The sequence below is a fragment of the Callithrix jacchus genome, chromosome 4 (genome assembly GCF_049354715.1).
Source record: "Callithrix jacchus isolate 240 chromosome 4, calJac240_pri, whole genome shotgun sequence".
Classification (NCBI taxonomy): Eukaryota; Metazoa; Chordata; class Mammalia; order Primates; family Cebidae; genus Callithrix; species Callithrix jacchus.
Genome location: NC_133505.1, coordinates 164,460,899 through 164,476,986, shown reverse-complemented (window position 1 = coordinate 164,476,986; position 16,088 = coordinate 164,460,899). Strand labels below are relative to the sequence as shown.

Sequence of the window (16,088 nt, the reverse complement as noted above, 5' to 3'; positions counted from 1 at the left end):
GTCCCCCGTCTGAACAGAGAAGCTTTAGGCAATTGCAACGTTGACGAGGGGAGGGGTGTCAGTGGCACACAAAAGAAATGTTGATATGCTTTGCATGTTAAAGCACCCAGCACCTTGCTTTGCAATGTGGGTGTGCGTCTAATGTTCTTGAAATTCACTCCTGCTTCCAAAAAGGACGAAGGAGCCCCAGGCTGGGGCGCTACCGGCACTGCTCACTTCTCCTGAACTGGGAACGGAGGCGTCGCTGGCTCTTCCCAGACCAGCTTCTGGCCCCGGCTCTTCTCCCAGAGGAATGGGGTCTTGTCAGGGTCTTTTTGTTGGTTGCCCTGAGATATTCTGGGTTTAGAGTTAAGTCTCCTTTTCGCAGGCAGGAGCCCATCAGAAAACCCTGGGTCCATGGAGGTGCCATAAGACCAAGTGGGGAGCGAATAAGTAGGAGCTGTGCGAGGATGAGCAGCCTCCCGACGAGTGACGTGGGGCAGCAAGGGCCTTCCAGGCATCCCATAAGCATTTCCAGCCTGAACTCTGGGGAGGACATGTCTATGTGCATCTCTACCTATTGACAGACATACAGATACAGGTGTGCGTGTGAACAACACACACATATACATCCTTATATATATGTGTGTGTGCATCTGTAGCTATATACACATGTATATATGAGGGCTTAAAAATACACACACATATCTAAGGATAGACAGCATTGTGTGTGTGCGCACGTGCACGCGTGTGTTCAAATCCATCAAGTGACCTGGCCTGCAGTGAGCTTCACGGATGGGCTTAGATGGAATGCCTCTCCAATCCACCTGCACTCCAGTGCCTGCTTCTTGGGGTACCTCCTGTCTGACGGCCTGGGGTGGGCAGAACGGCGGCCTCCCTGGAGATGTCCCCAGTCTTTTCCCTGGCACCTCTGAATACTGTACCCAGCACGACACAGGGAGTATGCAGTTGTGATGAGGGTTATCGACCATGAGATGAGCTGGGAGATTAGCCTCAAATATGATTGCGGGCCAATCTCTGGAAGCAGAGAGGTTTCCGGGCTGAGGTAGAGAAGCGGGGTGAAGGAGCAACAGGAGGGGCGCAGAGCGTGGGAGGGGCTCCACCCAGCGCCTGGCTTTGAGGACGGAGGGGCCTGGGGCAGGGACGGTGGAGGCCTCTAGACTGAGAATAGCCCGCCTATAACCTACAAGGTAGTGGGGCCCTCAGCCCCACACTTCATGAACCTAGTCAACAATCTGAGCACGCCTGAAGAGGGCTCACCCCAGAGCCTCTGGGTACAACTCCGGCTGGGCGACACCACAACCGCAGCCTCACGGGACCCGGAGCAGAGAAAACCAAGCCCACTGGACTGGAACCCACTGAGTGTGTGATGAGGGATGTGTGTTGCCTTCAGGGATACGTCCTGGCTGTCCGGTGCGGCGGCATCTGGGTGCTCAGGGACCTGCGAGCAGTCAGCAGGCGGTGGCTGCCCAGCCCCGAGCATGGAGGAGGTGCTGGGAACTCCTGCTGGGGGGTGGGGGGCGGCAGCAGAGGGCTGTGGGCAGAGTCAGCACCCAGATGCAGAAACACTATTTGGAAAGGCAGCAGCTGAGACTTCTATGCATTTTCAAAAACTGAGCCAATAGGGAACACTATTTACCTCCATTTGAGAATGATTTTTAGGGGAAAATGAAGTTTGCTCTGGTCTGAGTAAATAGAAGCATCTTTCCTCTTCCCTTCCCTCCCCGCCCCACTTCCTGCCGTGGGCTCCCGGCGTGGCCAGCGCGCTACTGCCAGGCTTCCTTCCTAACAGCAGCCCTGGTCTGTGCCCTTCGGGGGATACTGTTTTCCTGGTTCTGCAGACTGTCAGCCCAGCCGCAGCATGCACCGCGCAGACGGGTGCTCTCAAAGAAGGTTCCGGCAGAGTCTCTTTGGAATCCTTCTGGCTATGCCTGCAAGCCGTGCTTTGGAGCTGAGTCTCTCCTGTATTTCTTGAATAACTGACTTTGTCAGAATATCATTGTCAAGTACACAGTGGTTGACTACTGCGGGTCAAAAAACTGAGACACAAAAAGGTTAAGAAATGACACCGGACCTCATCATTAATTGCAATGGAGCAGGCATTGAAAGATTTGACCCCAGTTCACGACTGCCTTCTTGGTCTCTAATGAGAGTCCTTCTGGGATCTGGATAGGATAAGATGCACGACTTGGGAGGTGTGTCGGGAGCTCTGATACAGACCAGGCAGCAACAACAAGGCCATTCCACACACAGCCCCTCCGCCTCCACCTGAAGGGGACACACATGGAGCAGCAGGTCGCCAGCAGCCCGGACACAAAGCATCTGGAATGGCCAGGCTTCAAGGTCAGCCTTTCTCAGCAGCGACGAAGCACTTCCCCCTCCCAGCTGAGAGGCACTCCTGTCACGGACATTTGTCTGAAATGTGCACCAGGCCTCCTTGCACACGCACAGGAGCTCAGGGAGGCACAGGTGCTAGGGCAGAATTGAGGGGAGGTGGCTGAAGCTGCCACATATGTGAGGCTTCAGAAAACCTTCCAGCTGGCAGCCTGGACCCCAATGCCAGTTCTGGGGCAGATTTATAAAACTGAATGTGACCAGCATGCTTTCACGACACAACCTGTCCCTTTTGAGATGTAGGCAAGCCTTTTCTTTAGGAAGGAAGAGGCTGTGTGGCTACGAGCTTTGTGGAAACAATGTTCCCTGAAAATAGAAGGGCACAGAGAGGTGACAGTGGGGGAATGTTGTCCCTGGTGGAGTTGGGAGAGGAATGGAGGAGGACATTTCTCACTGGACCTGTGACAAATAGCACAAGTACTGACGGTTTCATTCATTGCCTGGGCCACTTTTCCTCCCAGTCAACTTCTTCCCACATCATTAATAGAAGACAGGACCTATCTGTTGAATTCATTCTCCAAGTCCCCTTTGTACATCTTCCACATGTCCCAGTCCCATTCCACAGTACAAATCTGAGTTTAAAAAGTATTAGTTGACTACAGAATCGGACCTGTAGCCAACATCCTATGCTGCCCATAAACAGAGGTACTGGAAAAAGAGATATCATCTATTATGGAGACACATATACATTTATAGGAGCACATTTGTTTTCTGATCTATCTAAATACCTTCCCCCTCTCAAACACACAGAACATGGCAGGCTGACTTTAAGAAGAACATGATACACATATCATATTAAATTTCTTCATTTTTTAGGAATTCCCTACCTCGCTGGGCATGGTGGCTCACGCCTGTAATCCCAGCACTTTGGGAGGCTGAGGCAGGCAGATCGCTTGAGGTCAGGAGTTTGAGACCAGCCTGGCCAACATGGTGAAACCCCATCTCTACGAAAAATACAAAAATTAGCCAGGCATGGTGGCGCACACTTGTAATCCCAGCTACTTGGGAGGCTGTGACTGTAGTGAGCTGAGATTGCGCCACAGTACTGCAGTCTAGGTGGGTGATGGAGTGAGACTTGGTCTCAAACAAAACAAACCAAAACGAAGAATTTCCTACCTCAAGATAAAAATTACTCTAGCGAGTAATGAGGAGTTCAAGTCCAGTCTACCTGATTATATGAGGAAGAAAGAGAACTGAGTCCCTGACAAGCCAGGTCAGGGGGTCCCATGGGCTGATGCCACGCCACTCCGTATAAAGCCTATGGCCCCCGGGAAGGATGAGATCTCATTCAAGCACTTCATGGGTGCATGTTTTTCTTTCAAGATTCAAAATGCTATGCTTGGGAGGTTGGGAAGCCATCCTCAGTCCTCCAAATGACTTGAGATTGACCCTCTTTAATCTATCCAGGGTTATAAAAGGGTGTTTCCGTTCCTGGAAATAATATGGTGATCCAAACAGCAAACTGTAACCCCAACAGAATGGATACACGGGGGTCTGGGGATTCGCACCTGATGACTGCGTACCAGGGCACAACCCCCACGTGGGCGTCCCTAAATGTTCTGTGTGGACAACCTGGCGATCAAAATGAGATCAGGTTCAGCCCACAGCCCTACTTCTCCCCAAACTGACCTGACGGAACACAAATCCATGCTGATTTCTGGAGGTGGCAAGAATTCATGCTTGGCTTCCTAGCTAAATAAAGAGCACTTGGATTTCAACAGGCTGAGTCACTCAGGGATGGAAGTATTCCAAAGCTACTACTCCTGCCAGTGCATACGGGGGAGTTCTCTGGAATAAGATACACGAGAAGCAAGGCCAGAAGATGAGGGGGTGAGCACGTAGGTCAGCCAGATACTCAACACGTTAGCATCGTGAAAACAGAACCACCACAAAGGATATCTTGCAGGACTGTCCTTAAGGGCATTTAGGAATCCTGTCTGCTGTGAACCTGTGGGAATGAAACCAACATTTAGTATTCAGACATAAACAGCCTTCATGCTGAACGCTCTCTCATCTACATAAAAGTAATAGGTGGCTAAAGATCAATTAAATCATTATATTTTGCAAGTGCTATGACACCCAGTTTACTGATCAGAGACTGAGGCTCCACTAAAGTTTTTCACCAAGAAAATGGAGGATTCATAATTAGGCCCAACATCTGCAGGGTATTTTTCAATAAAAGCAGATGGATGTCTGTGCACTTTCCCATAAATTATAGTTCTGATTACTCCTTTGTTTTTCTCATTTTAATAGGAAAACAGAATACTGTATGCTATCTTTTCTCTTCTGTTTTCCCCAAATTTGTTAACTTTTGACCCTGGAAGTTCTATAAACTAGGCTACAGCATATGAAAGACTTCTTTTTCTGCACCCAGAGTAAACAGTCATAAAGCTGAAATTTACTAGACTTCTTTTGGGTTTTAGACATTTTAACGTGAGCTGCCTTATGCAGGAAGACATTTCTTCAGGGGCTTGAATAAAGAGGCATCTGACAGAGAGCAGTTTTTATTCTATGCATTCACATCATACTTTTAAAAATAAAAATACAGCGGAAGTCTTAACAATCCCATCTCAGGGTAGCAGTGCCAGGTCCTTCTGTGCTGTGGGAAGCCACTGAGCCTCAGGGGACTTAATCCGGCCCTCAGGCAGCAAGGAAATGACACAATAGACGGGTGCTATGGTGTCCCTGTGGCATCTGACCACAGGCACGGGTGCACAGTGGGACTTGGTGGCAGGGGGTGAGTGGTCACGGTGTCCCCATGTGTCCCACTATGGGAGACCACCTGGGAGGGTGAAGAGTGGCTTGGCTCCCTATTTTTCCCAAGGTCCCTTTCCCTCTGTGCCCATGGCCCATGTGTCCGAGCTGTGGGACACAGTGGGTGGGAAGGGCTGTGGAGAGGAGCTGCATGGAACGCTAATCAGGAGGGACGGTGCTTAAGCCTTCCTCCTCCATCTCTGCCAGACCCAAAGGGCACAGTGGCAAGCGCCTGCACAGCCACGTGGAGCAAATGCAGCCTTGAGGCAGATGAGGAACCAAAAGAAATGATTTCTCTTTCTCTACTGCACCCAAATTGTGCGGCTTGCCTAAACTCTCCTTCCTCTCCAAGGAAATCCATACGTTGCCTTCCCAGGAATCTTGGAGGCCACAGAAGGAAGTCCAGTCCTTCCCCTAATAGCCCAGACCCAGGAGTGAGACCCAGATGACAGCTCTCCCTTCTGCCTGTGCCAATGTCTTCTGAGGCTTAGTGGGTAACAGGAGCCATGTAAACCCTGTGCCCTTCCTGAAGCATCACATGCCCAGCCACATAGGGTGGTGGGGTTGTGTCATAGGGGTCATTAAGGAGGGAGTGTCAAACAAGAGAAAAGGAAAAACTTTATTTGCTTTTGCCCAGAACATTACAGTAACTTATAGGCAGGTAAATTCTTAATATTTTTGTGTAGAAGAAGAGATTAACAATACTTAAACATAGACTAAGTAAAATCCAGTTTGGTGGAGCCAGGGTGAGTGAAACCTTAGAGAAGCTGAAAGTTAAATGCACATTACAACCTGAGTGTGGTGGCAGGTGCCAATGTCACCGTGTGTGAATGTGTGAGAGCATGTGAGTGTGCAACGGTGTGTGAGCATGACAGCATGTTAGTATGTGTGTGCAATGGTGTCAGCAAGTGCAACTGATTGAGAGCATGTGTGCAACAGTGAGTGAGCATGACAGCATGTATGTGAGTGTGCAATGGTGTGTCACCAAGTGCGACTGTGAGACCATGCAAGTGTGCAGTGTGCAACAGTGAGTGTGAGTGAGCATGATAGCGTGAGCGAGCATGAGTGTGCAACAGTGTGAGTGACCATGACAGCATGTGAATTTGAGCATGAGCATGTGTGTGCAATGGTATGAGTGCAAGTGAGCATGGCAGCATGTGTGTGAGCATATGTCAGCGAGTGCAACAGCGTGTGTGAGAGCATGTGAGTGTGCAAGTGTGAGTGAGCATGACAGCGTGTGAATGTGCTGCTGTGAGTATGGATGAGCCCAACAGCATGTGTATGACTGCAACAGTGGGTGCGAGTGAGCACGACAGCATGTGTGGGAGTGAATGTGCAACAGTGTATGAGCACAACAGCCTGTATGTGTGTGCAACAGTATGAGTGAGCATTACAGCGTATGTGAATGTGCACCATTGTGTGTGAATGAGCACGACAGCATGTCTGAGCATGTGTGTGTCAGCGAGTGTATGTGTGTGAGAGCATGAGTGTGCAACAGTGGGAGTGAGCATGACAGCATGTGATTGTGAGAGCATGTGAGTGTACAATGGTGTGAGAGAGCGAGCATGACAGCATCTGAGTGTATGTGAGTACTGGTATGCATGAGTATGATTAGCATGTGTGAGTATGGGTATGTAAGGGTATGTGTGAGTGTGTGTGAGAGAGTCACTGTGAGTTTATGAGCATGTGTGTGTGTGTGTTCCTTGAGTTTATGTATATGACTAAGCATGTGAAACTGGCCCTTGATATCCACAATGCAGGGGCAAGGAAATAAATACCATCCCATAATATACACGAAAGCATCTAGAAGTTGTTAAAGGTGATATAAAAATCTACATCTAGGCCAGGCAAGATGGCTCATGCCTGTAATCCCAGCACTTTGGGAGGCTGAGGCAGGCAGATCACCTGAGGTCAGGAGTTCAAGACCAGCCTGGCCAAGATGGTGAACCCCACCTCTACTAAAAATACAAAAATTAGCCAGGGTGGTGGCCCACGTCTGTAATCCCAGCTACTCAAGGAAGGAGAATCCTTGAACCCAGGAGGTGGAGGCTGCAATGAGCTGAGATCCTGCCATTGCACTCCAGCCTGGGCAATAGAGTGGCACTCCATCTCAAAGTAACAATAATCATCATAATAATGTCGAAACAGTGCTTTTCGGTGCCACATGTGTGCTGGAGGATCGGTCTGTATTTCTTCCCTATGATCCTCTACTCATTCTCTCTGCTTCTTTTGTCTATTAATGAACAAATGGGACCCTAGCCACATTTTTGCCATTCGGAGGACTCTGAAAATAGAGAGGGTGCCCCGTCTGCATCCTGCCCAGCTGGCGTGGAAAAGGCGGGTGCCCACTGTCCTCCTGTAAGCTCACCAAGTTGTGGCTCTCAAGCACATGTTACATATTCGTGTCACATTTGGATGAAAGCTTATAGTCAGAAAGAATGGGAAGTAGGGTTGAAAGTACCTATGGAAATTTGGGATGGTCCATGTAACAGCCCAATTTGACGAATATTCAAAAAGCATGAATGCAAAACATTCCCTACCCCCACTTTCCCCACCCCCAATATGAACTCCACCAGAAGAGAAGGGAGGAAGATACGCTCTTAATATGAGCTTGAGTCCACGCCATTTGTGGTCTGAGCACTGCGGCCTGGGAAGAAAGTGGAGCCTCGGTTCAGATACTTACGGAACATTCCAGAAAGAAGCTATGGACTTGCTAATGAGGTGTTATACTTCCGGAAGGCAGACAAGAGGCAAGGCTAGTGCTTAATGCTGCTATTGGTACTGTAATGGAAGTTTAAAGGCCTCAATTTATAGCTCAATGCAAATTAACTTCCTTCTCGTCACTTTCTATTGTAGGAAAGGGACCAAGAGACGAAAGAAATTCAAACTCACAACCCTCGGAATGGGGAATGAAAAGATGCCATTTGCTTAGGCAAATATGTACTAAAATCATTTATTTTCAAATCTGATTTGTAATAAAAGTTGCTTCCTTTATATACCAGGGGTAGTTAGTCCATGTTCTAGCAGATACTTCACCATGTTGTCCAATGTATGGTTTTAACATATATAGGTATTTGTGCGAGAAAACCTTGTCTTTCTCCCCAGACGTCTTTTCTAGGGAGGGTGGCTGGTGACTGTTCATGGATAAGGAGATAGCACAGGAAGGAAGGGAACTCTACTGTTGAATGTCATCACTGCCGCACATGGTCCTTAATGCAAATGTGGGGATGAGTCTTCCAGGGGACCCCTTAGCAGGAGAAAAAGTGAGGTCACTGATGTTGGAATAGGGACGTGCGTATCAAGGAGAAGGTACTGTTGGTGAGAGCGCAGCCTGGCCCAGGTGTGACCCCTGGAAGGTGCTGTGAAAGATGGGGTGGGAAGTGGGGGATGATGGGGATGGAGGAAGGTGCGAAATGAAAGCGAGGCAGGCCAGAAGTGAGGAGGGGCAAGGGAGAAAGAAAGGGAAAGAGAGAGCCCGAAGTGATCAAAATATTAAACCAAAATAAACCAGAAAACCAAAGTCAGGCAAATGGTTACATACGTAATCTGATTCCGCCAGCATACTTACGAAGAATGACGTGGGTGAGAACGAATGCAAATATAAAGACTGTCAGAAAAGACAGAGATAAAATAAACATATAAAAAAATCTGTAGTTTCTTTTCCCCACACAGTTGCCTACCCAGGGACAGTGGTGATCAAACCGTTCTGAAATGAGAGGCAGAAAAAAAAAAGTGGAAATCAATTAATAAAATGTCTTTTTACTTGCAGGAGCCCCGCCCCTCCCACCCAGTACTCTGATGATATATCACAATGACATTATTCTGCATATTTCCAAATTAACCACTCAGAGAAATGCTTCACATCAAGACAGTTCAAGGACATCATCATTCTTTCAACAGAATGTAACTGTTTTGAGAAAAAACAAAGCATATGCATTCTTCTCGAATGGCAAGTTAAAGAAATAGGGAAAATTCCCATTTCTTTTGGAAAGTAAAGATTTCCCTCTTTCGTAAAAGAAACCTCTTTGCATTCACTGAACAACCTTCGCTTAAGAGGAAACCATCATCACCTGATGGTAAGTCCTGGGCTGGGGCTGGATGTCAATCAAGTGACCTGCTTTGCATAGTAAATGGCCATAAAGGGAGGCCACAAGGGGCCTGGGACAGGACAGAGGGACAATCCTTTGCTCTCAGTTACAACTGTTCAGCAGATATCAATCACATTTATTAAAACATTTAGCCTCAAAACATTCCTATGAAGAAAATGATGGTGTTGCCCTATTTTACAGATGGGCAAACTGAGGCTTAGAGAGATGGGAGGCTGCCTGCACGGGGCCATTCAGCTTAGAAGCAGTGGAACTAGAACTTGAGGTCAGGCCTTTCAGAGCTGCTCTGTCTTCCCACTGCATGTGCTGCCTCTGGCGCTTTGTAAATGAGAGAGTCCGATTCAGGCATCAGTACACGTTTACCCATGGTACTCTAAGTGCAGACCCAAGGCCTCTCACCTGGACATCTGCACGCAAAGTCTGTAATGCACTGATTTGTTCTTTCCCTTGCAAGTAATGGCAAAGGGCTTCTCTTTACTGATCAGCTGATCTTCTATTGAGAACACCATTCTAACACACCCGCTTATACAAGACAGCCTGTGGCCGCCGGGGAGGGCACTGCTGGGCATACGACTTAGCTTTCTCTTTGGGCTATTTTCTAAGATGAACTTGTATCCAGCTTTCATATTTTATCTACCTCTGTGTGCCTGAACACATACCGGGAGTGCTATAGGAGGTGTGGCCATATAAATAAAACATAAAGTTAGGCAAGGTCGTCAGTTTCATGACTTTCTGGTCATGTATCATAAATCGGTCATCTTGTGTTTTTGGTCAAATGCAAGCTTGTTTTCTTGAAAAGGGCATGAGAGCACCTGAATGATAGTGGTGGCACAGGGACTGCAAGAGAATCATTGCTGTCTGCCAGTGGCAGTGACAAGAAACAGCCAATCTGAGCAGAGGACTTGAGGAGAGATTTCAGAGCTCCCCGGCACGGTGATAAGCTGATGGCCTGTAAGATGCTGACACTCAGTGAGAATAACTTGTATGAGCGTACCCATGTGAGCTACACGATAACATGTGTTGCGGCCCCTCATGGCTAGAGAAGCTAACCCTGCATAAAAACAACCTCCCTGGGCCTGGGGAGGGCTGCACAGGTGTATCACAGAGAATACCTGGGGCTGTGGAAATAGTCTGTGTGATACTAGAATGACAGAAACATGCAATCATATGTTTGCCCAAAGCCACAGATTTACCACGCCTGGAGCGAACCCTAATAAACTGTGGATGTTGGATGATAATGATGCATCAATGCACGTTCATCAATCCTAACAAATGTATCCACTCTGATGGGAGATGCTGCTCATGGGGGGAGGCTGTGCCTGTGGAGGGGAGGGGTGGACGGAAACTCTGTGGACCTGCCTCTCAATTTTGCTGTGAACCTAAAACAGCTTTGAAAAAAATTCAGTGTTTAAATATTAACAACAAACACACCTCATTTCCCCAAGTTACTGATCTACACAGTCTGTCCACCGGGAGGTCTATCAGACGAAGTGCACACAGAGAAAAAAATCTGCATCAGCCAGAATTCCCTAAGACTTTGAGGCTGTCATTTTGAGAAATCACTTTTCTTCTCAATGTATGACTATAGAAAATGGGCATGAGAGTGAAAGCCAGGGGCATAAAAGCACATGCTGGGTTGTAAACTCCAGTTCACTCCAGGAAAGCTGATCTCTAAATCCCATGTGTGGTGGGTTTGAGCTTCTTGACACCAGGGACACCCCCCCCTCCCCAGGCACAAAGGTCTTGCAGCACACAAAACTCTCCAGGCCATTTCTACCATAGCAGCCAGTCGCATTTTCAGCTTAGAAAGTTTAATAGCAGCTAAGCGGTGACGCTGTGCTTTCCCGACAGAGGCAGCGTAACTACAGAAGTGAAAGCGACAGATGAAGCGGACGGGACAGTTGCTCATGGAGCCTGGGAGCCTCTGGGGAAACCAGTGCCGTTTTAGAGATGGGTATGTACTCCTGGCTCTCCAATACCCTGAGCTAAAAGCAGTTTCTTTCTAGAAACTTGTGCTGAATACTTTTTCTGGGATTTTAGTGGCAAGAATCCCACTAAAAATCTAGGCTCACTGAGAAATGATTGTAGTGAATGTTTTCCATGCCCTCCATTGTGTTTGTTGCGTTTATGGTGGTAATGAGTCTGAGAAGCTTGGTGGGTGCCTATGGGGAGTCAGGAGGCATCAGAGTCCTCAGGCCAATGGTCTCACCAGCCTAATGCCCACCACACACTCTTGCACCCCAAGCCTGCGTGCCTTCCCCACCTCCCTTTCTGTGCGCTCCTCTCTGCCCAACATCCAGTGATCGGTAGTACCCAGGGTCCTTTTCTATGGACTCTCTTTCTCTCTCTGGTTGGCAATCCTTTTCATCTGAAGGTCCAAATGCCAACTGTACATTGATGCCTCCAGAATGTCCACCTCTTGCCTTCAGCAACAGACTCCTGCTCAATGGCCGGACTGGCCCTAAACTCCACTTGTCCTGGAGAGGACATCCCGTCCTCCCGCCCCAAACACGTGCCTCTTCAGACTCTCTATCTGACCAGTTGCTCGACTCAGAACCCCAGGCATCATTCCTGACCCTGCCCTTTCTCTCACCCCCACATCCCACCCATGAACGAGTGCTATCAGCACTGCTCTGGCTTTATCTGAAATCAGATGCTACGGTCTGACTGTGTACCCCAAAGTTCATGTGCTGGAAACTTAGTCTCCAGTGCAACAATGTTGAGAGGGGGGGCCTTGAAGAGGGGATTAGGACAGGAGGGCTCTGCTCTTGTGAGTGGTTTAGGGCTAACGTTGCTTCTGTGGGAGTGGGTTCCTCATAAAGGAAGGATCCTCTCCGCCTCCCACACTCTCCTGCCCTCCCGTCTTCTGCCACAGGAGGACACAGCAAGAAGAGCCTCGCCAGACACAGGCCCCTCGCCCGTGAACTTCCCAGCTTCCAGAATTGTAAGGAACAAATCTCTGCTCTTTAGAAATTACCCAGTCTGTGGTATTCTGTTGTAGTAGCACAAAATGGACTAAGTCCGCCTCACATTTGTTTTTCACTTGCTTTTGTCTGCCAACCCTACTCTAAGCCTAACACATATTTGTCAAGTAGCTGAATACACTCTCATCCTATTAAAGGGACATCTGCAGGAGTAAGTGCATTGCCCAAGCTGGGATGCGGGCCCAGCTCTATCTGTCTCCAAACCTGAGCTCCTGTCCATCCAATGCTACACCACCTTTACTGAGGATTTTCCACGTGCTCAGCACTGTATCAGGTCCGAGGAATACTAAAAAGAAACAGCAGCAACATATGACACCACGGCTACAGAGTTCCTTGTCTTATTTGGTGAGGACACAGTTTTCAGACACTAAAATATTCCTTAGATCCAAGGAACCTACTCCTAATTTAGCTTCCATGTCAGTCAGGAATTGATTGCCATTGTTGGGAGCATACAGCGTTCTTCCTTTTCGGGTCGAGGATGAGAATGGGCCGTGGAAAAGCAGTGAGACCTCACAGGGTGGCCCATCCCATCCTGGTGGGAGAGTCACCCTCCTGCCTCCAGCTCTGAAAGCGTTCAGAGGAGCAGAAGCTAAAGTGCTGTCAGAGTTACCTTTCAATGGGGAGGCCAGTGTCATTCAGTCCGGGGCAGAAAGTTGGCAAGAATTAGGCGCAAGCTGAGCTGGGGAGAGAGCAGGTGACTGTAACCAGCACATGCCATAGCTCCAAGGGCCCAAGTGAACACGTCTGAGAAGCCCCACACAGCCATTATTAGACTATTATTTCTATACTTTCTGTGTGGAAAAATTGAATGGGTGTCCTGTGAGACAGGGATGGTGGGGTTAGGGGTGCGTGTGATGGGAAGTTCTTTAAACAAGCACTTTCAAGTTCTTGCCATCTTCCTTGATTCTAAAGTTTGGGTCCTGACAGAGGGGAGTGGTCTCTATACCACAGCATCTCTGGAGGATTTCTTTTAAAAGATGTACTAGGACCAGGCGCATTGGCTCATGCCTGTGATTCCAGCACTTTGGGAGGTCAAGGTGGAGGATCACAAGGTCAGGAGATGGAGACCATCCCGGCCAACATGGTGAAACCCTGTTTCTACTAAAAACACAAAAATTAGCTGGGCATGGTAGTGCACACCTGTAGTTCCAGCTACTCAGGAGGCTGAGGCAAGAGAATCGCTTGAACCTGGGAGGCAGAGTGAGCCGGGATCACGCCACTGCACTCCAGCCTGGGTGACAAAGCAAGACTCTGACTCAAAAAAAAAAAGTATTAGTCTGTTCTCATGCTGCTATAAGGACATATCCGAGACTGGGTAATCTATAAAGGAAAGAGGTTTAATTGATTCACAGTTCTGCAGGGCTGGAGAGACCTCAGGAAACCTATAATCATGGTGGAAGAAGAAGCAAACACGTCCTTCTTCACAAGGCAGCAGGAGAGAGAAAAATGAGAGCTAGGTGAAGGGGGAAGTCCCTTGTAAACCATCAGGTCTCATGAGAACTCACTTTCGTGAGAATAGTATGGGGGAAGCTACCCTCATGATTCAATTACCTCCCACCAAGTGCCTCCCATCACACGTGGGGATTATAGGAACTACAAGATGAGATCTGAGTGGGGACACAAAGCCTAACCATATCAAAAGAGGAGGAGCTACTCCCTAAGAGCCAGCTGGTGAATGGAATACTGAGGGTGGGGGATGGCTGGAAAATCTGGAAGATTCTAGAAAATAATAAGACTAAGTTAGCTAGCTGGGGCACCCTGGCCATGCCTCTGGTGGCACTGAGCTGCCTGCAGTGACCTGTGGACCTGCTGTCCTCTTTCATCTAGCTGGCTCCCAGAGGGAAGGAAACATTTCTAGGCACCTTCAGAGTCCTGGCACTTAAGTGCCTGGCATCAGCAGACAGACACCCAGTAACTATGCATTAAGTAAAGGCAGAAATGTCTTCAATTGTGTTTAGTAGGTTTATGAGTGATCACTACTCCAGGTTGCCAGGTGAAGACACTGACAAATGCTGGCAAAACCTGAGATTCTGGGCATGCCAAGTACAAGACAAAGCAGGGGTCCAGGACTTCTGAATACGTTCTGAGAAGACTGAGGGCTGGGAGATACTGATAGGGCTAACAGCTGACAACAGCTGGCATGGGCCAGCTCATGCAGAAAGAGTGGGAGGGGAGAGATGGTGGTAGGCAGGGGTGGTTTTACTCAAGCTCCATGGGGTACCGCTGAAAGCCCCGGAGGCTACAGTGGAATGCAAGTCACCCTCAGATCCTACACAGGCTACAGTGGAATGTAAGTCACCTGCCCTCAGATCCTACATAGGCTACGGTGGAATGTTAAGTCACCCTCAGATCCGACACAGGCTACAGTGGAATGTAAGTCACCCTCAGATCCTACACAGGCTACAGTGGAATGCAAGTCACCCTCAGATCCTACACAGGCTACAGTGGAATACAAGTCACCCTCAGATCCTACACAGGCTACAGAGGAATACAAGTCACCCTCAGATCCTACACAGGCTACAGTGGAATGTAAGTCACCCTCAGATCCTACACAGGCTACAGAGGAATACAAGTCACCCTCAGATCCTACACAGGCTACAGTGGAATGCAAGTCACCCTCAGATCCTACACAGGCTACAGTGGAATGTAAGTCACCTGCCCTCAGATCCTACATAGGCTACGGTGGAATGTTAAGTCACCCTCAGATCCGACACAGGCTACAGTGGAATGCAAGTCACCCTCAGATCCTACACAGGCTACAGTGGAATGTAAGTCACCTGCCCTCAGATCCTACATAGGCTACGGTGGAATGTTAAGTCACCCTCAGATCCGACACAGGCTACAGTGGAATGTAAGTCACCCTCAGATCCTACACAGGCTACAGTGGAATGCAAGTCACCCTCAGATCCTACACAGGCTACAGTGGAATACAAGTCACCCTCAGATCCTACACAGGCTACAGTGGAATGTAAGTCACCCTCAGATCCTACACAGGCTACAGAGGAATACAAGTCACCCTCAGATCCTACACAGGCTACAGTGGAATGTAAGTCACCCTCAGATCCTACACAGGCTACAGTGGAATGTAAGTCACCCTCAGATCCTACACAGGCTACAGTGGAATGTAAGTCACCCTCAGATCCTACATAGGCTACAGTGGAATGTAAGTCACCTGCCCTCAGATCCTACACAGGCTACAGTGGAATGTAAGTCACCTGCCCTCAGATCCTACATAGGCTACAGTGGAATGTAAGTCACCTGCCCTCAGATCCTACACAGGCTACAGTGGAATGTAAGTCACCCTCAGATCCTACACAGGCTACAGTGGAATGTAAGTCACCTGCCCTCAGATCCTACACAGGCTACAGTGGAATACAAGTCACCCTCAGATCCTACACAGGCTACAGTGAAATACAAGTCACCCTCAGATCCTACACAGGCTACAGTGGAATGTAAGTCACCCTCAGATCCTACACAGGCTACAGTGGAATGTAAGTCACCCTCAGATCCTACACAGGCTACAGTGGAATGTAAGTCACCCTCAGATCCTACACAGGCTATGGTGGAATGTAAGTCACCTGTCCTCAGATCCTACACAGGCTACAGTGGAATGTAAGTCACCTGCCCTCAGATCCTACAGTGGAATGTAAGTCACCCTCAGATCCTACACAGGCTATGGTGGAATGTAAGCCACCCGCCCTCAGATCCTACATAGGCTACAGTGGAATGCAAGTCGCCCTCAGATCCTACACAGGCTACAGTGGAATGTCAGTCACCTGCCCTCAGATCCTAAGTGGGCAAAGAAGGTTTCATTGAAGTGGCCAGTGGGAACATAGTTCAGGAAAAGGAG

The 16,088-nt window shown here is 48.6% G+C and overlaps 1 protein-coding gene across 7 annotated transcripts in view; it reads right to left on the bottom strand.

The window, feature by feature from the left end:
• Positions 1 to 16,088, bottom strand: part of ZDHHC14 (zDHHC palmitoyltransferase 14) — a 294,720-nt gene that overhangs the window by 40,452 nt on the left and 238,180 nt on the right. For 4 of the 7 annotated variants that reach the window (XM_035297030.3, XM_035297033.3, XM_035297031.3 and 1 more), the window contains exons 4-5: positions 8,717 to 8,854; positions 4,294 to 4,342 (exon numbers count right to left, since the gene is read on the bottom strand). In XM_035297030.3, the coding sequence (XP_035152921.1) occupies positions 4,294 to 4,342; positions 8,717 to 8,854 (187 nt within the window). The remainder of the gene's footprint in view (positions 1 to 4,293; positions 4,343 to 8,716; positions 8,855 to 16,088) is intronic. The other 3 variants (XM_035297036.3, XM_078370360.1, XM_035297035.3) reach the window with 2 other exon arrangements.